This window comes from Bactrocera tryoni, chromosome 2, assembly GCF_016617805.1.
Source record: "Bactrocera tryoni isolate S06 chromosome 2, CSIRO_BtryS06_freeze2, whole genome shotgun sequence".
Taxonomy (NCBI): domain Eukaryota; kingdom Metazoa; phylum Arthropoda; class Insecta; order Diptera; family Tephritidae; genus Bactrocera; species Bactrocera tryoni.
This window is the reverse complement of record NC_052500.1, coordinates 41,776,177-41,796,620: the sequence shown is the minus strand read 5'-3', so window position 1 is coordinate 41,796,620 and position 20,444 is coordinate 41,776,177. Positions and strand designations below refer to the sequence as shown.

The following is a 20,444-nucleotide window of genomic DNA, read 5'->3' as shown; positions in this document are numbered from 1 at the left end:
AAATTCTTCTTTTAGGCGATTTTCGTTCGCTTCAACCTGGTTAAGCTGTAGACGCCGTCTAGCTGAGTAACAAAGCTTTCTCAGCGTGCAAATTTCCACATTCCACCAATATACAGGCCTCCGTTTGTTATGATGTGTTGTTCTGCACATTGTTGCATCGCATGCTGCGACCAGTTCCTTTCGCACCGCAGTTACCAGATGGGCGGCATCGTCATCTGGTGCTCTTGATGCACTCCGGACTAGCTCAAAAAGGTCTGGATCGAACTCCTGTTGCTTCCAGCTTCGCTTTCGGGAAGTGCTTTTGCTGAGGGGTTCCGGCTCTGGGGTGTACGAAATTTGAGCTATAATCGCCATATGATCACTATATGTGTATATATTTGACACTGTCCATTTCATGTGCCTGAGTGAATCATTTGCGAACATTATATCAATTATGGATCCTTTGTTTCCTTTTTGGTACGTGTTTTGCGTTCCACTGTTTATTATTGTTAGGTTCGTTTGACTTAGGAATTCTTGAATTAGGCGCCCGCGATGGTTTGTATATCTGCTGCCCCATGCGTTAAAATCACCCGCTATTACAATTGGAGTTTTGCCTCTGGTTTCTAAAGAGAGCCTTAAGAGGAAATCTTCAAATTCTGCAATTGCTGCGCTGGGACGAGCATAGCAACTAACAAAATATATCCCTTGTATATTCGCCCATGTGAAAAAGTTATGAGCTTCTCTGGAGCTGGTCTTGAAAGGTTGTCCTTTGCGGGACCATATTGCTGCCTTGCCGGTTTTGTCTGCAATCCATGTGCTTTCCGGGCGCTAGGAGTATTGTTCACTTAGTATGGCGACATCAATGTTCTCTTCTGTGATTGTCTGGTCTAGTAAATCCTGTGCTGCTGCGCAATGATTTAAGTTTAACTACATTATTCTCATTTCTTTAGAGACTTGGGGCAAGTCATGCTCAATACTGAGTGTTCCTCTTTGCAGAGCATGCAGCTCGGAACGTTGGTGCATGCCTTTGCTAAATGTCCCGCGGTTCCGCAACGGGTGCATTGAGAAGATCTGTCTGTCAAACTGCGACAGTTACGCGCCATGTGACCCAGGTGAAAACATTTATAACATCTAGGAATAGGCGAGTATTCTCGAAGGCGACAGATCGACCATCCTATCTTAACTTTGCCCGACTTTAGTGCAGCTTTGACATCCTGAGCACGTAGGCATACTAGAGCTATCTGTGTGCCACTACGCGTTTTTCTCATACTTTTGACGCTTGATTTCTCCAGGTTTTGGATCCCGCACTCTTTTTTTAGCGCCTCACAGATTTTTTCAGGTGTAGTAATTTCGTCTAAATCCTTACACACTATTGTGACGCTATGGGTTTTTGGCTGTATTAGCGCCATTTCACCCACCGCGCCCTCTAAGACGCTTTGGAATGATTCGGCTCTCTTGTCCGCCTGATTTTTTAGCTCAATCAGCAGGTCTCCCTTCATCGTTTTTCTTATGTAGGCCACGTTTGCTCCCAACTCTTCAAGACCGCTGTCACTTTTTATCTTTCGTAAAATATCAGCGTACGTCGACCCTTCCTTTTTGGTTAAAATGATGGCGTCCGGTTTCGTTCTTATTTTCTTCTGAATCGGCTTTCTCTTTTTGACAACATCCACCCATTTTTCACATGCGTTATGTTGACCCGTGATATCTATTATTTTCGTGGCCTCACTGGTCATTTATTGCACCTTTTCAGCAGCCTTTTATGTGGGGGTAGCTCTCCCGATGCTTCTCGCTGCCGCTTTGGGGTATTAATCTATTTGGAAATATGAGAAAGCTGTGTTGCTTTCTCAACCATACATATGTATACATATATATGTATGTGTTTTTTTTTTTCTTTTTTGATAACTGCACACGGTTTACAATTTTTTTTTTTTTTTTGATTTTGTAATAACAACACGGTACCGTTTCGTATTTTCCGATTTTCAAAGTGTTTTTTTTTTGTATATACATATGTATATGCACCACACTTTAATTTTACTGCTTGAATTTTTGTCTTGTTTATAATAGTGCATTTCTTTGAAACTCCAAGGACCAATGTTTAAAGTAAACACCCAGTTTCTACTTCACAAGAGGTTCGGATTTACTTTGTAATATCAATTTGCTTTACAATTATTGTTCGCAAAGTATTTTGGATAATTTTCATTTCACAATACAAATATGTTTTTGTTATTATGCTTAATAATTATGGAAATCATAGCGTAAAAGGTGAGGAGCGGCGGCCAAAGAGCGACGTGTAGTTTGGTGTGCAAACTCAACAGAACTGCCGTATGGAGTTGACGATCCTGTTAGATGGGTAGTATCCAGTGTGGTGTTTGTTCGCATGTGTGGATGTGGAGTGCTCTCTCGGCTGTGTTGATGTGGTGGGTTTTGACGGAAGCTTATCTCATTTAGCCACTACTGATGAATTGTTTGAATGAAATACAGATTAAATCGCAAACTGATACTTCACTTTGAATCCTTTCTCCTAATTAATTAGACTAGAATTGTTGTTAGTATTTTATTTTTTTTTACTAGGTACAATGTAAAATAATAATAAAAAAACATCTTTTCAACAAAGAAATTAACACAATGGAGTTTACCTATGTTCATGAAAACGTAAAAATTTGTGCACGTCTTTTCCTTTCCAACGGTGTAAACTTTATTCATATATTTCCACGAGGGAGCACCAACTAGTTACTTTGAATAAACAATACATCTGTTGATTACGTCAACATAACATTTTAAACTCACTTTGAATTCTCCATTTCAACGTCTTTCAAAAATTAACCCATTTTTGATACGTAGTGTTACTATTTCTAAGAAAAGATTATATACATACATTGACCCATATTTTGGTCAAAAGTCAACATATCCAGTATTTAGGGCAGTTTTGGTTGGATTTGACAGGTTTTTGGTCATAAGGTGGCATGCTTTAAAATAATTATTGGTGCAAATTTTTATTATATTTACACTAATTGCTTCTTTATATGTATAAAGGAAAGTAAAAGAATCAAGTGGAATTTAAAAGAGTGTTATATGGGAAGTAAGAGAGGTTATATTCCCCATTTTCACACTGTGATATACAGGGATTGTCCAGAAAGTAATAGGACTGATTTTCTTCCGCCGCGACTGTACTTCGGAGCGTGAGTTAATTTTTACATAAATAAATATAAATTTTTGAGCTGCACCGAAATGTGTACTTTTTATTAATACTCTCAAGACTAACTTATTACAAGGTTTTTATTTCTATTTGTAATCACTAGTATATTCTCTTATTACTAATTGATAGTTTGTTTAGATACAGATTTATATTATTTTATTTGTTTGGGTTTGTTTACAAATATATTGTTTTCTTAGATATAGTGCATTCCCCTTGTTCTTTGATGAGGTTGGTGTGGTATTCAAACTCAAGGTTGTTTTGATGTTTGAATGTTTAGAATTGTTTGATATAGTGATTGTGCATTTCTATTGCTCTAACTCAAGTTTGTTTTGATGCATTTACTTTAATGTTATTTTAATATATTTGTGCGCGAACCGACTGGATTCGGTATGAGGCGTTCCTAGCTGTATAAATGAGCATCCTCCCCCTACATCAACACACACTGACACGCAAACTTTACCACACTCACCACATCACCACTTACAATCCACCCCTGCAAAAAATGCGACTAGTCCGGGATGTGTCCGGGGTTAGTCGCAAAGGAACATGCGACTAATCCCACTTTACATCTCTTTGTATGGACTGAACTGTTCCCTTTTGTTCGAGCATGTCCTATGAAGAGACTAATTGTACCCATTTATACCCAAATGGGTATAAAAAGGGACTAGTCGCTTTGTAGGTCGCAATGGTAGCAGAATGAGCCCAGTCGTTATAAAACCTCTAAAATCCCTTTAACAATCAAGATAAATTTTATCCGAAGCCTTCGTTTTAAAATATGTATTTTTATTTAATTGACTTTAAACACTTTAAATACAGCTTCTCTAACATAAATCTGACAAATCAAAATTTTTGCAAAACTCATGAAAGAAATTATCATCAAAATTTAAAAAAATGTATCTTAAAAAAATCGTTTACGCAGTTTTGTACTCCACTCAAAAAGTTCGCGTTGATTTCTTGCTTTCATATAACGCGTGAACAAAATTTATTCTTTAAGAAAAAAAAACGAAATAAAATGGGCTACAAACTTTTAGGAGAATATTTCTTGTGAGTTTTTAGCTGCGAAAATTTTAAAATAAATATTCGTTCTGGTTTCTTTACGAGCTTTATAAATCACATTTTTTAAATAATTTTATAATAAAAATTAAAAAAGAAAAATTCAGTCCAGAAATAAGAAGTCAGAATTTAAAGTCTGAAATATTACAACTTTGTACTATTGCAGTTTTATATTAAAAAAAAAAAAAAAAACAATTGGAGGGGTAGTAGTTTAAGATGCAGAATTCTTCTTTTTTTGTCGATAAGCTTTCTTAAAGCATTTAGCTTTTTCGAAAGCAATGGCTTTGCGCAGCGCTTCCTCCGGCGACAATCCCTTAAATGGTAATTTGGCAATGGCTCCTAAATGAAAAGAAGATTTAATTTAACTTGAAATAAAAACATACATATGTGTAAAACAATGGTATGGAATATTTATCTTACCAGTCAATGAAGCATAAAAATTTGGGAAAGATTTTAAGCTTATCTTTCCATGTGAACCATCCACGTTTATTGACGCTATGACGTCCTTATTTAACAGCAGCCTTATATTTCTGAGATTGTTGCATAAAATAGCAGACATCGCAGATTCCTATAAAATATGTTTAAATAATATTTGTAAACTGAGCTATGATATAAATCTATATATCAAATTAACTTACATATACATCTCTGTTAGTAGGGGTAATTTTTTCCTCCAACTGATGCATTTCTGGGACGTCACTTATTGGGAAATATTTTGTGATGGGTGCATTTTTTGATTCTTGGCGAATCAATTGCTCAGTCGCCACCTTTTGGACCGCTATTGCATCCATTATAGCAGTATTCTGTGCTTCGACTATCAATTGCAGGTCGTCTAATTTTTTGCCAATATCCTGTAACTGCTTTTCAAACTTATTATTCTCCTTAGGTGACGCTTGCTTACCTTACTCATCTTGTACAAAAACTCCTTTTCTCACTTTGCTGCTACTCCTTTTTTCTTTTATTTGTTTTAATAATGTTGATTTAGCCAAACAGATTTTCAATTTTCACTTTTCGCACTTCTTACTTTTTAAAAATCATCTGTTGCAATACTAGTGGCCGCACATTACCGATTATACGGGAAATATTATCGATAGTACTGCCTTGGAACTATCTCGATACATACATTTATTTGTTAACTACGTAAGACATTTTCGAGCTTAGGTTGAAAAGGCTCACAATTTTCAAAATGAATTGGCTTGAGTGGTTTTAAATCCAAATCAATAATTGTTAAAAATGATAATATGCTTATTAAATACAAGCTTTGCTCAGATCTACAGCTTACTAAATATTTGCAGAAACAAAGGTCTATGCTTAGAGAATAATTGACAGCATGCCTAATATCCAGGCTTTTACTTAAAACAGTATTGTATCTTCTTATTGAAGAAAAAGCTATTATAAATAATCATTTCTTTGAACCATAAGTGATACAAAAAGTACAAAGATTGAGATTTCGTGTATAGCAAAAATATTCTCTTGCATATTAATTGTTTCTAACATCAGGTTATTAATCATTATAACCTAAATTTCACTTCGAATCGAAATGTAGGTATTAAAATCAAATCTCCAAACGTCTTAAATATTTATCTTTTAGGTTATATCATTTAGCTCGACGATATTTAAGAAAAAGTACATCGATGAAATTTCCCCTTTGTTCGTAAGTAGCACAAAAAAAGGGAAATTTCCCTAACTTAACAACACTGTATTTAAATGTAAACAAAGTCGCAGAAGTGCAGATAAACAACCAAATGAAGCAATTGGTAAGTTTTTATTGAAATATAGTTGTGTAAATCTCACAATAAATTAATTATATTATGAATTATTGCAGCATGCAACTGTTTTGTTCTACGTCTAATCACATAAGCAACCAACAGATGTGATAGCCGGCGCAACAGTTGGTTATTTTATCAGAGTCTGGAACGTTCTGCAGGGGATTTGATAATAAGGTATGTTGGTTTTTTTAAGTAAGCATTTATTGGTGGATTATATTGTTGCTCTTGAATCTATTATCAATGCTTTTACAGATCCAGATTTTATTAAAAACCAAGTATCATCATGGAAGTCTACATTTGAATGCCGCTCTTAAGTCAAATACGTACATGATTGAAATATAAAATTGTGTTAGAAAAAGCTATTTTTCATAAAAATGTTTGGAAATTGTTAATGTTAATGTATACTAAAAGAAAGATAGTTTAATTATCTTTTAATCCATAATGAATTAAAAAAAAATTCATTTATTTTGTAAATGCTTCAAGGCTATATTTATTGTTTTATGCAAGTCAAAAGTACATGTCGAAATACAAAATGTTGTTAGCATGGGCTTTGTTTTATAAGCATGTTTAAAAATATACAATGTTAACGCATATGAAAATGGAGATAGTTCAATTATCTTTCGTTCTGATTACAATTTCTTATAAAAATTTTTCAGTTTGTAAAAAGTTTCAATGTTTTTGTACACCGCCTCTTGCTAGTGCAAAGACATGTACGAAATTCATTACTTATGGTTTTTTTTAAATGTAATAGGTTATGATAATTGAATGGAAGGAAATTCAGTAACTTTGCTTTGAAATTTATGAATGTATTTTTGCCAAAATTCTAACTTTTTTCCCAATAGTACCCGATAGGGATTAATTGAGACTAATTGATCTCCAATTATACCCGTTTGAGACTAATTAATACTCAATTGTTCCACATCGAGACTAGTCCCGGAATACTCTCTTTAGAGATTAGTCGCACAATTTTTTGCAGGGTATTAACAGTGATATATATGTATCTATATATGTATGTTTATACTCTCTCTCTCTTAATATTTGCTTTATAATTTTTATTGCGCCTATTACTTCCTTTGAGCAATCCAGCTTACTGCTGTAAGAAGCAGAAGAAGTATTGCCGGAAAATTTACAAGTAAATACTTGAATACTGCGATAATATTATATTTTTGGTGAGTTGCTGCATAAACGAAAGTAAGTATACGTGGGCGGTATAATACCAAATTTTGCTCACTTTTTTTTTTGTTTTTTCCTATCGGTTTTTTAATTTATACCGTATAAAAAGGTATTTGAAATCGGTTTAAATGAAATGTTGCTTAAACGGTTTTGTATGCAACCGTAGTTACTGGCAAACATACATACATATATACATAAAAATTAAAACCAAAAAATGAAAACGATACAACTCACTTTGAATTCCCTCAGGGGCTTTTGGGTTATACCCATCAGAAGTGAGTGTGCTGCGTTGTCCAGTTCCTCCTCTTAGTTGGATGCCAGCTGGTTATCCCGCCTTCTGCTTTCTTTTATGTTTGATTCTTGTTTGAATTCGCGCCCGTATAATTTGTTGTGAGTTTGTTTTTATTTAGCTTTATATGTTTAATTTAGTTCGCGCCCGTTTGGTTTCTTTTTGGTTATTTTGGTTCTCCCTTTATGATGTGAGATATATTCTCTGTTTTGTTCTTTTATGCACTAAGCACTTTATATTGCTGTACCATGTATTGTTGTCTCTGACACTTTCTTTTTTTTTTTTTTTTTTTTTATATTATGTATACGTATGCATATTAATTTTCTTTAACTTGCTTTTATGTTCTTAGATTACTTTTATTTTTTGACTAAGTTTTTTATCACTTTATATTTCCACCACAATTGATTTTAAGTTTTGAGATTTAGTTATTATTATTTTGTTTAAGTTTTTCGGTCACTTTCCCATATATGTATATAATATATATGTATATATATATATTTTTTTCCTAAGTTTCCGTAGTGCCTTTCTTTTAGGCTCGAAGGACCATGTTTTATTGTATGTGGCACCTTTTTCGCACTCACCATATAATAATTTCACCCAAATTGTTATTAAAAAGAGTTTGTTTACACTTCACTTCAAGTAGTTATTAGCTTCGAAATTTATTATTCCACAAGGTATGAAATATATGTATGTATAATATATATAATATATTGAATTAAGCAAGCGGAAGGATTTAAATTTATTTATGAACACATGTAAGTATATAAAAAACTTAATGATAGCGAGATGTTCGCGAAAAAAGGGGTAGCCAAAAAACGAAATCGTGCTGATCGGATGGATGTCGAATCGCCAGAGATGCTTTTTGATCAGTTGTCTGTCCTTTTGTACTTTTGTTCGGCGAAAGTAGTTGATGGTGTGTGATGTCATTGTGTGTGTGTTAGAGCGTGGTGTGCAGCGAAGAAAATGATGATGAGTGTGGGGAATGTGGCGTACCAATGTTGCATACCAGGATGTGTGGGATGGTGTTGACGGGCAGAAGTGGGAAGGCTGATACCCATTTAGTCAATATTTTCTACACAACTTTTTGTTTTCTATACGTAAATCTAAAAAAAATATATTAATTTTTTCAATGAAACTTAAGATAATTAATCAACACGACCAACATACATATATTAAATTTCAAACTAAAATATTTTTGTCCCCCTAGCTTGTATTAAACAATACACTGAGCGTCGTCGTTAAGTTGGCGTGGCAGGTGTAAGTTGAGAGGACTCCTTCTTTATGCTGTTCGGCTCTGAACGTACTGCTTCATAAGTACGTACTTCAACCCTTGCCTTGTCCTCTTCACTGAGATAACCGTTGGGACCTTAAAAGGCGACTACTTTTCCGGGGGTCGGATAGCGGCTCTGAGTGGGGACCCTCTTAGCATGGACAAGTCGATCACTTACATCGACGAAGGGAGGTGAAGGGATGTCAAAGTCGACACCCGGATCCGTTTAAGGCGGGGCTGCTGCTCCTGTGGCGACGAAACCGTCGCTGAGTAGCTGCAGCAATCAGGCGGCAGGATGAGGGGAGCCGGCGCAAGCCCGCCGACAAAAGAGGTAGTGAAGGGTGGAGCCTTCGTGGACGGCGGAATCGCTATCACTAGCAGAGGTACTTCTGGTAGAATTATGAAGCTATCCACAGGGGGCATTAGCAGGGGAGCTTTAGCTAGGAAGCTGAAGTCGGACCGTCGATTGACGGCAAAAATCGTAGGGTGCTACGGTGGCAAGCATGCTGGTCAGGTAACTGACCAGGGCTGATGGTACCAAAGCTGCAGATGCGGGGGAAAAGACAGACGGCGTTAACGATGGTCAAACGACCATGGAAAACGACCAAAGCCTCTCGGACGTGGCGAGTTCTGGAGCCGGTTCGTCGTTCGTCAACTGTTTGAGGAGGTGAGGGTCGATCACGACATGAGCGCTAAGCTGGCGCTCCAAGAGGAGAGTCTGAAGGATGAAATTCCTCCAGATTAGCCTCCAACAGCCAAAGGCTGCCTCCGCCAATCTACTGCTTCGTCTGGAGCAAGACGAAGCCGACGTCGTCCTGATCCAGAAACCTTAGCTGAGTGGCAACAGGATTTCTGGTTTGAGGACGAAAAGTCATAAGCTGCTTTCGACCAAGGATGCAGGTAGAAATAGAGCCTGTATGTTGGTCAGAAATGAATTAACGGTATTTCTTTTACCTAATTTTAGCAACGCTGACATAGTGACAGCAAAATTGGTGTGCGATACCGGAAACGTCTGGCTTATCTCTGCGTATATGCCTCACGACGATGATATGGATCACGAAGCCTATATATCAGGAGCGCAACATGCGTATCGTAAAGGCAGGTCGGTGGACACTGCCCTGCACACTATCGTGTCGTTGCTGGAGGAAGCCATTGAGGCTAAAGATTTCGCTATTGGGACCTTAATTGATATTGCGGAAGCTTTCAACAATGTCTTGCGGGGGCAGTCATAACCGCTCTAGACGGTCTTGGGGTTGAATCGAACCTCAATCACCTCATCTTCAGTCTTCTGTGCGAAAGAGTGATCGAAACGGAATGTGAGCAGGGGAACCCCTGAGGGCGGAGTTTTTTCTCCTCTTCTAGGGATCCAAGTCGTTAACGACCTTCACAAAAAACTAGAGGATGTTGGCTATCGGGTAATTGCTTATGCTGACGATGTAGCATTTATGGTCAATGGAAAGTTCCTTAGCACCGTGTATGAGTTGGCGCAGGGATATCTCGGCGTTGTACCAAAATAGGCGGTCGGAAGTGGACTCACCATCAACCCAAATAAAACAGAAATGGTTTTAGTTAGTAGAAAATATAAGATCCCGGTGGCACCGTTGCCGCAAAAGGGAGGTATTCGCCTACAACCGGCGGATTCAATGAAGTATTTAGGGCACATCCTGGATAGGAAGCTTTCATGGAAGCGGAACATCGAGGAGAGAGCCAAAAAGGCATTGGTTGCCCTATACTGCTGTAGATGAGCTATTGGCAAAAGGTGGGGCCTCTCACCGAAGGTGGTCCTCTGGCTCTATGACACCATAGTAAAGCCCATAATGTTCTATGGAGTCTTTATGTGGTGGAGGGCTTTACAGAATACCACACTTGCTAAGAAACTCGAAAGCGTTCAACGGGCTGCGCTCATCAGCATGCGCGGTGCATTAAGGTCCACCCCAACCATGTCACTTAATGCAATTCTGAACATAACGCCCGTGGACATTGCCGGAAGGTGTATGGCCGCAAAAGTGGCTATTAGGCTAAGGGAATCTGGGTTCCTAAATGAGCGTGTTCCTGAACACTCAGATATCCTTACAAGATTCAGAGTGTGGATAGAGTGATTAAAAAAAAAAAAAAATTTTTTCGTGTGGTACTCGGAAAAATGGGTTCCTAGACACCTCTAAGAAAGCCTCTCCAAACATGAGTTTTTAATTGTAACGGGAAGGTCCGCCTACAAACAGTTTTCTTTTTTTTCTTATTATCAGATAGAAAAATTTATATCTCGCTTCCAACTACTTAAAAAAATATTTTGTTCCTTAGATTTTGTACGAAATTGAATGCTCTACAAAAAAGGTCAAAAATGATTTTTTCGTAAACCCAAACGTTTAAAAGATATTAACAGTTGAAGTTATTATTTTTGGGAAAATTTTTTATTTCTTATGAATTTTATAACTCAATCAAAAAAAAAAACTATTATGAATAGATTTTTAGAGAGGCTTTTTTAAAGGTGTGTAGGAACCTATTTTTCAGAGTACCAAACGAAAAAAAAAAGTTTTTTTGATCCACCCTAATATGCATTGATGTCTGACGATGAATATCTCGTAAACGCTTAACTTAATCGAAAAGTCAAATGAGACCATTTTTATAGAGCAGTAAAAGAGCAAAACTGTGAGTTTCATCATTCATAATAATTTTTTTTCATTGAGTTATAAAATTCATAAGAAATAAAAAATTTCCCCAAAAATAATCAAACTTTAACTGTTAATATCTTTTAAACGTTTGGGTTTACGAAAAAATCATGATAGACCTTTTTTGTAGAGCATTCAATTTCCTACAAAATCTAAGGAACAAGATATTTTTTCAAGTAGTTGGAAGCGAGATATAAATTTTTCTATCTGATAATAAGAAAAAATAGAAAACTGTATGTAGGAGGACCTTCCCGTTACAAGTAAAAACTCAAGTTTGGAGAGGCTTTGTTAGAGGTGTCTAGGAAACAATTTTTCCGTGTACCAAACGAAAAAAAAAAAATTTTTTTTGAATCACTCTACTGCCCATATACCGAAGAGGGAGTAATGGGTATGAAGAAGCCGTTGGAGGAGAGGGGCAGTAAGCTTCTTTACGGATGGGTCAAAGCTTGGGAGGAAGGTTGGTGAAGGGCTTACTGTCGGGAGCTCTCTATCAACTTCAGTTTCAGGCTTCCCGACTACTGTCTTCCAGGTTGAGGTTGCAGCCATCAAGGTAGCAGCAGATTTGCTACTCCGGAGAGTGTCCACCTTCAGGGAAGTGACCATTCACTCAGATAGTAGGGCGGCGATACTAGCCCTCAACTCATTCACAGTGCGTTCAGGGCTGTTTGAGGAGTGTCTGGCGTCACTGTCCCTGGCGGCGACAGTATTTATTATAAGGCTTGTATGGGTGCCGGGCCACAGCGGAATAGGAGGTAACTGCAAAGCTGATGAGCTAACAAGGAAAGGCACCCAAGAGTCGCTATCGGTAGAATGTGAACGGGTCGGTGCTCCTGTGTCCTCTTGTGTTCTACTACTGGATAGTTGGGCCTCGCGGATGCTTGGTCAACGCTGGGCCAGCATTGGTACTTGCGCGGTCGCAAAAGCATTCTGGCCAATGATAGATCGTAGGAGATCTAGCGATCTCTTTGCCCTCAGTAAGGCTAGCCTCTCTTTAGTCGTGGGGCTCTTAACGGGCCACTGCCCTATTGGCACACATGCTGTGAGACTGGGAATCTTACCGGATGCCGTATGCAGAAGCTGCTTGGAAGAAAATGCGGGAGAAACTAGCCAGTACGTCCTTCTTGACTGTCCTGCATTTGGGAGGTCAGACTTAGATACTTGGGGACACATACCTTCAGACATCCTACCGAACTGGTGAGTGTAGATATTAAGCGCCTTTGCAAATTTGTATTGGCTACTAAGCGTTTTGCCAATCTGTAAGTCCCAACACATGAGTTCTATTTTCTATGGCATCACAAAGGACTGCATCTATTAGTCCACGTGGGATCTTTGATCAGCCATCTAACCTAAGCTAACCTAATATGAACTGGTGGTATTAGCTTGCATGCTTCAAAGCCTTACCAGCAAGACCGTAGAGATTCCTCAAATGCCTACTTCAGCTTTGTCGAGGCAACAAAAACAACGCGTTGCCAAAAATTTCAAATTATGGCGAGGTTCTTCATTATTTTCACTCATTTTTGAACAGCTGTAGCTTTTCTCCAACTTCCCCGAATTTAGTTTTTATGGTTAAATGAAGCTTAAAATCTGACCTTTCCAACACTATATGGTATGACACAATGTGATTGACGAAATACGAAAAGAGGAGGATGGAGGATGAAATAATTTGGACGGCGTACAAGTAGGGATACTCTTTTGTAAAAATACACAGTGTTTGGTTCGATTAGGTAAATCATCATAAGTTCAGACACGTATTTATTCTCATTTTTTCGACTGTTACTTTCTGGGAATTCCCCGTTAGTTATGCAAACTGCTTAATACCAACTGATAAGTAATTCACCAATTTCATCCGTGATCATGAAAGAAACGGCTAGGCTACTCTGTGCTAAAATTTAAGGACTACATGCCATGGAACGATCCGGTTAGTGTGCAACCGTTTATTAACAAACTCCGTAAAAAAATTTCCGAGGTGTACCTTACATGTTCTCAAGTTTATAATGCGGATGAGACTGCACCATTTCATAGGAAAATCAAAAAAGAATAATCCAAAATACTGAAAACTTCGCAAAGGGTCGCAAATTTGGTATAGAAAGTGATACTATTCTGGTTTGCTGCAATTAGTGATTATTAAATTTTTTAAATTGATGCTACAATTAAAATATGCCAATACCAAAAATACTCGGATAAAAGATCTTTTATTAAAAAGTGATTTCAAAACATTAATTTCTCTTTGTATCAGCTTAGGAGAACGCCCAGATGTTAGCTTAGAAGTGATTATGATTATTTGCAGAGCTCTTGATACTTGTGCGACCTACTTTTAAATTTTTACCGATGGGTTTTACTATTTACCGGCTGTTTTGGATATTTATTGTGCAATTTAATAACAATTTTGCGTTTCATCCTTTCTAATTTTATTCGCTTTAACTAGATTACTACCAAAACCGCAAGAAGTTAAGCTAAGAAGTTGCTTTTACCCCAAAAATGAGTTTTTTATTTAAATTCGAAGATAGTAAGATACTCTTAACAAGGACTGAAAATAGATAAATGGTTTTTTTTTGGTGTACCAAGAGAAGTCTTGCTATCTATGACGTCGTCTGCCTGTGTGGTATGATAATTACTGTTGGAATCTTAGATTATTGAAAATAACAGTACAAGTATGTATAGATAGTTTCAGTTATTTAAAGAATAATTCCTATGATTTAAAGCAGTAAACATTTATTTTGAAGAGGTGCATAGAATTCGCAAAATAACTTAATGTAATCATTAAAAACAATTCCTTGAAATACATGCGTGACTAACACCCTAAGCCAGGGTGTCGAGGTACCCGTGCCGAGGGCTGAATAGTTAGCGGGGGATAATAAATAGCTGATCGCGAACGATCCCCTCCGATGCCTGGGCGAGGTCGGAGGTATGAAAGCCTTCTCTCCGCATACCGGCTCTGCGGACGAGTGACCAACCCTTTCCGGCTTACTCGTGGTACCAAAAAGAACGAAAACAATAACGCAACAACAACCAAATTGACGACAACAGCGACGACTAAGGACATGAATTACAGGAATCCCATTACTGAATCCGAGGAGGACGAATTACTTGCCACCAGCCAGGAGACGAGTAAGAGTACTGCCGGGCATACCACCCAAAGTATACCGGTAGATACAGCAGTGAAAACAGCAGATTTAAGGGAGGAAGCGTCCACTTCCAAAGCTGCCATGAGCACCAACCAAAGTGCACTGACGGCTAAAGGAGAAAACAAAAAGAAGCGCAAGAAATCCCAGAATCAGCTGAGGAAAAACCGGTACCAGAGGGCAGTCTTCATACTAGGGAAGATAGCCAAAGACCAGGAAGTCGGTACCCCAGTTGACGAGGCTTGTTTCTGCCTCAAAACAAGAGTAGAGGAATATGAAAGCTACCTAACAAGGAAGCAATCAGATCGTCTGGAAGAGAGCAAACAAGAGAGCACTTCACAAAAAAGGAATCGCTTTATCACGGAAATACCAGAAACTCCGCCCAAAAAACCTAAGCGGAGTGATGGCGAACAGAGCAGCGCAACAGCGGCAAGGCATTTCTGCGATGCAGCCAGAGATAACCTGCAAGTGGCCATCATAGATGGGCTCTTCTCCGAGCACTATACAGGAAAGATGGGTGGATATCGACGTCAGATTGTCGAGTATAGTGCTAAGCTTTGTACTCGACAATCCTGCGGGTCCTCACCCGGAGTTTGACTCCTCTGAGACCCTCAGGGGCTACAGGGTCATCAAGTGCGCTGACCAGGCCTCGCTAGATTTCCTGACGGGTAGTGATGAGTCCATTGACGCTCTCAAGACGACTGACTACAAAATCAGCTTCGGAATTCGCAAGGCCAGACTAAAAATCTTCCAAGACGACAAAGCGGCTGACGAAGACGACACGGAAGAGCTCGACGACACCAGCCAGTTGCAAAGGAATGGGGGCATCGAAGAAACCCGAGATGCCCGATAACTTAAGATGCGTGCAGATAAACCTGCAGCACTGGAAGAGTGCTACAGCGAATCTGACAACCCTCATGAATGAGGGGGCATCGACATCAGCCTATTACAGGAGCCCTGGGTCAATGTAGACACCATTAAAGGCCTAAACAGCACCAACTATAACCTTTTTTACACACGGAACAAAGGAAAATCTAGGGCATGCATTCTTATCAATAGAAGTATAAATGCAATTCTTTGTCCTAATTACAGCACAGGCCTACTTGGCCCATGACGAAGACATACCACCGGCCCCGCTCACCAGACTAGTAGAGGAGAACAGGAAGGAAGATGTCCTAATAGGGTGTGATGCTAACGCAAGGCACAACGTATGGAGTAGCTCCAGTATAAACACCAGAGGTGAGTCACTCTTGCAGTATATTCTGAATAGTAATCCAGATATATGCAACAAGGGCGATTAGCCAACCTTTATTTTCCCAAGCTCTGATAGGTTTCCAGGGTGGGAGGAAGTGCTGGACCTCACGCTATTAACAGACACAGACAATCTCGTTGTGGATAACTGGAGGGTATCCGATGAGCCTTCCATATCGGATCAGTCCTGGATACTCTTCAGCATCCGCGAGAAATATAGTGCTCCTCTCACATATCGGAACCCTAGAAGAACAGCGTGGCAAAAATTTACCAGTATAGCAACAAAATGCCTTGAAAAGGGAGGCAATAAGAGTATTAGAAATCCTCAGGAACTAGATTCGGAAGTAGAGAAGTTGGAAAAAATCTTAACAATAACTTTCAATAAATCCACTCCACTAACAGTTTTTAAAAGAAGAAAGTCTCTTCCTTGGTGGAACAGTGAACTCAAGAATTTGAGAACACAACTAAGGAAAGCTATCAATGAGAGTTTTAGAACCAAAATCTGGCAGCCATATAAAGATAGTATGAAAAGATACAAAAAAGCAGTCAGGAAAGCTAAAAACGACTCATGGAGATCTTTCTGCACATCGATAGAAAGTTGCAGAGGAACCGCTAGGCTGAGCAAAATGCTATCCAAAGATCATATTAATACTGCCTACATTAGGGCTGAGGGAAGTGATTGGACCTCCGCGCCAAAAGAGTCTCTGGAGGTACTAATCACAACGCACTTCCCCGGGAGTCAGCAATCACCTTCAACGAGGGTTCAACCAGAACCACCGCTGAACGCAGCTGACTATCGAAGCCAAATAGTAGACAAAAGAAAAATCCAATATGCCATAAATAGTTTTGCACCATTTAAAGCGGCAGGTCCTGACGGGATTATGCCCATAATGCTGCAAAAACTGGTAGAACCAATGGTTCTAAGGCTTGAAAATATATACAAGGCTAGCATTCAACTATCTTACATCCCAAGAAGTTGGAAAAGAAGTAAAGTTGTGTTCCTTCCAAAACCAGGCAGAAGAACACACGAGAATGCCAAGGATTTTAGACCTATAAGCCTTACCTCCTTTATGCTGAAGGTACTAGAAAGGCTAATAGATCTACACGTAAGAACAATAATGGCGGAGAAGCTATCGAAGTCCCAACATGCGTACATGAAGGGCCGATCAACCGAAACCGCCCTTCACGAGGTGATAAGTGTAATCGAAAAATCACTACACCACAAACAATATATTTCTAGACATTGAGGGCGCCTTCAACAACATAGAAGTAAATGCGATAATTAATTCTCTGGTACATGGTGGCATAGACGACACTGTGAGCAGATGGATACTATCGATGCTTGAGAATAGGAAGATTATAGCTTCAAACGGCGCTGCAAGACAAACAAGCTATGTGAGTAGAGGGACGCCTCAAGGGGGGGTCCTCTCTCCGCTTCTATGGGTTGCAGCGCTGAACGAAATACTACTCAAACTTAACGGTGGAGGAGTGAAAGCAGTAGCGTATGCAGACGATATAGTGTTGTTGGTATCAGGTATGTTTCCTTCAACAGTCAGCGAGATTATGGAAAGAGCACTTCGTAGGTTAAACTTATGGGCTAAGAACAATGGTCAAGGAGTTAACCCGAACAAAACAGAACTGATGTTATTCACAAGCAGAACCAAAATACCTCAGTTTCAACTTCCGGTACTAAACGGTACATCACTCACTCTATCCCCCACAGCTAAATACTTGGGGGTGGAGATTGACACCAAACTGTCCTGGAAAATAAATATAGAAAAAAGAATAAACGAAGCTTACATGGCCTACTATACTTGTAAGAGAATAGTCAACAAGAATTGGGGCCTCAAACCAAGTACATATAATAATGTGGATGTATACGGCTGTCATAAAATCTATACTTACATATGGAGCTCTGGTATGGTGGCCAGCGCTGAACAAACAATACAACATTAAAATATTAAATGGAATACAAAGAGCAGTATGTGCGGGTGTTACTGGTGCGCTCAATGTGATCCCGCATCAACTACCAATGGACATTGTTATTCAAAAAACAGCAGCTATTGCGGCGATAAGAATAAAAGAATTGGGTGGTTGGAATCAGCAAAACTACGGACATAGTGTAATCCTAAACAAGCTCACCATTAGTAAATCAGACTACATTCTCCCAAAGCTGGATTTCAATAACACTTCCAGGTGAGGATACCATCTAGACGAGAATGGAGAAGAGGTTCAATAGGAGAGGAGGATACCACGTCTGTACCGACGGTCCAAAATGGACTGCGGACTAGGTGCGGCGGTATTCTCCACTGATCTAAGCATATCTCTCTCTATACGTCTTCCGAACTCGGCTAGCATCTTCCAAGCAGAAGTACTAGGCATAGAAGAAGCCTGCGAAGTTCTATTAGAAAACCACGGGAATATACATAGAGCAACTATATTTACGGATAGCCAGGCGGCGCTCCTGGCCTTGTCTTCACCCATGACAAATTCCAGCGTAGTAAGCAACTGCAAGAGAGCACTAAGCTCAATAAAAGACAAGCTCCAACTAGACTTGATCTGGGTTCCTGGCCACAGGAACATTTTTAATAACGAAAAAGCAGACGAGTTGGCAAAGACAGGAGCTTTCCTCAACGAATCCAAGGCGGAACTAATACCAAGCCCGCTAGGATTGATCATAGGAGAGATCAATAGACAATTTCAACAAGTTGCAAATAACAGGTGAAATAACATTACAAAATGCGTCATAACTAAACAATTATGGCCAACATATGACAGGAAAAGAACCAACGACGTATTAAATAGGTCAAGAAAAAGCATCTACAGAGTAACAGCTACCACAACAGGGCACTGGCCATTTGGGGAACATGCGTCCAAAATGGGTATGTCCTAAAACGACATCTGCCGAGGCTGCGGAGTAGCAGGGAACAAGGAAACAATTTTCCACTTTCTCTGCGAATGCCCAGCTCTAGCACAGATCCGACACATAACATTAGGAATCCATCAAGCACCAAACCTTGAATGGATTTCTACTAAAAGCATATCAGACATAAGTAGTTACATCGAAACCTCAAAACGGTTTGAGAGAGAAGGTGAAACGTAATAGCAGATACAGGAGGAATAGTGGATCAAAATGGCACATCAAGTGCTAATTGAGCCCGATAGGGCTGCACTCCTACCTACGTACGTGACTTTTCTGATATTAAGCCCTTGGGATATAGTAGACGGAGATGAAAAATGATCAAACAAATTCTTTATAATAATAAGAAAGGGCGTCAGATGACGATATCCCTCTTGCTATTTTGCGCCCCAATAACTCAACGATAATAACTGTTCTTGTCAACAAGTACCACTTTCGACAGCGTAGGCAATTGAAAAGCAAAGTCCTCTTTCGACGAACAAAGACCAAACTCTACAAGTCTTTCATCATTCCCGTCCTGATGTATGGTGCTGAGGCATAGAAAATGACACCATCTGATGATTCGGCCGTAGAAGTGTTCGAGAGAAAGGGTTTGGGGAAGATTTATAGTCCTTTCGGCGTTGGCAACGGTGAGTACTGCAGTCGAAGGAACGATGAGCTGTACGAGATATACAGCGATATTGACATATTGTAGCAAATCAAGAAACAGCAGCTGCGCTGGCAAGGTCATGGTGTCCGAAAGGCAGAAACTACTCCAGCTTTGACGGTTTTCGATTCAGTACGTCTACGCCAGTAAAGAAGAAGAAGGGAATTATTTATGTTACATAATTTTGGGTGGTATGATACGGTATTGAAATCTTCCATTAGTCGCCGCATATTTTTGCCGAATTTTGAATCATTACCTCTGTCGGCCAGTTTCTAAGATCTTAATATCAACATTGCGAGGTAGGTTGTTTGCATTCTCGCCATTTCGATACGACAGCCCCTCTTTGTACTAGCTGTTCTTTCGACTTTCACGAAAATCAGTTGTACAAATAAAACAATAGAAATATGATGTACAAAAGTTTACTTAAATTTCCGCTAATTAAAAAAGCTCGTATGGATCGTACACCAGTCTATCACGAAATAGGCTGCTTCTTTATTGAATACCTCCTTAAATATACTATACATTTGTTAACGGATTGTAGCATCACGCTGGTACATATGTATGTACATACATATATGTATGTCTATAGTTTACATGTTGTAAATTTACATTTACATTCAATAAAAGTGCCCATACACGAGCACACAAGTGCGTTCGATCGGTATGTATTCGTTTGCCCATACACAACACACAAATCCATTTTGCGTTCGTTCTTCACAAAGTTAACATGTGCGACAGGCAAGCGGAACATTTCTTGGAATTTATTTCTAATGTAGCATTTTTATCTATTTCTTTGTATTTCGTTAATAAGTTATTTCAACTTTTATTTTTCTCAATTTTATTTTTATATTTATCACTTTTCGTTTGCCAAATTGCCAATTCATTTTTTATAAGATCAATAAATTCTGATACGAAAGCTTCAAACAATCGATTTTTCTTTGATCTTTAAATCTCTTTAAAAATTATCTAAGAATATGTCCCAATATAGATGGAAATTCGAAATATTATCGAAGCTAGAAGGGAAATAGTGACCGAGCTTCTAGCAGATATACTATACATACATATGTATGAGCGCTTGGGCAAAAAGCGAAAACTTTGAAGCGTGATTTC

At 38.9% G+C, this 20,444-nt stretch overlaps 1 protein-coding gene and 1 long non-coding RNA gene across 10 annotated transcripts; one reads left to right on the top strand and one right to left on the bottom strand.

Moving 5' to 3' along the window:
* Positions 1-3,236: 3,236 nt before the first annotated feature.
* LOC120768496 lies at positions 3,237-5,251 on the bottom strand. Of its 6 annotated transcripts, none has more exons than XM_040095214.1 (4): positions 5,130-5,251; positions 4,867-5,085; positions 4,649-4,796; positions 3,237-4,567 (listed from the first exon to the last, which is right to left on the bottom strand). In XM_040095214.1, exons 1-4 carry the CDS (start codon positions 5,136-5,138, stop codon positions 4,440-4,442), a joined length of 504 nt encoding a protein of 167 aa, XP_039951148.1. In that variant the 5' UTR covers positions 5,139-5,251; the 3' UTR covers positions 3,237-4,439. The 6 variants fall into 6 exon arrangements, with proteins under 6 accessions (XP_039951148.1, XP_039951149.1, XP_039951153.1 ...); XM_040095215.1 differs by having other exon boundaries at positions 4,867-5,079; XM_040095219.1 differs by having other exon boundaries at positions 4,867-5,060.
* Positions 5,252-5,311: 60 nt separating this feature from the next.
* LOC120768506 lies at positions 5,312-6,610 on the top strand. 4 transcript variants are annotated; one of them, XR_005704769.1, is made up of 4 exons: positions 5,312-5,531; positions 5,820-5,985; positions 6,054-6,171; positions 6,250-6,610. It is a non-coding gene; the product is annotated as an uncharacterized LOC120768506 (long non-coding RNA). The 4 variants fall into 4 exon arrangements; XR_005704768.1 differs by having other exon boundaries at positions 5,312-5,770; XR_005704767.1 differs by having other exon boundaries at positions 5,313-5,770; positions 5,834-5,985.
* Positions 6,611-20,444: the final 13,834 nt, after the last annotated feature.

What these genes read in the sequence shown, in the direction of transcription:
- LOC120768496 (XM_040095214.1), bottom strand. An exon ending in CTACTAACAGAGATGTATAT is followed by an intron (nt 4,797 to 4,866) that starts GTAAGTTAATTT and finishes CATATTTTATAG; the next exon opens with GAATCTGCGATGTCTGCTAT. An exon ending in TTTTTATGCTTCATTGACTG is followed by an intron (nt 4,568 to 4,648) that starts GTAAGATAAATA and finishes CTTTTCATTTAG; the next exon opens with GAGCCATTGCCAAATTACCA.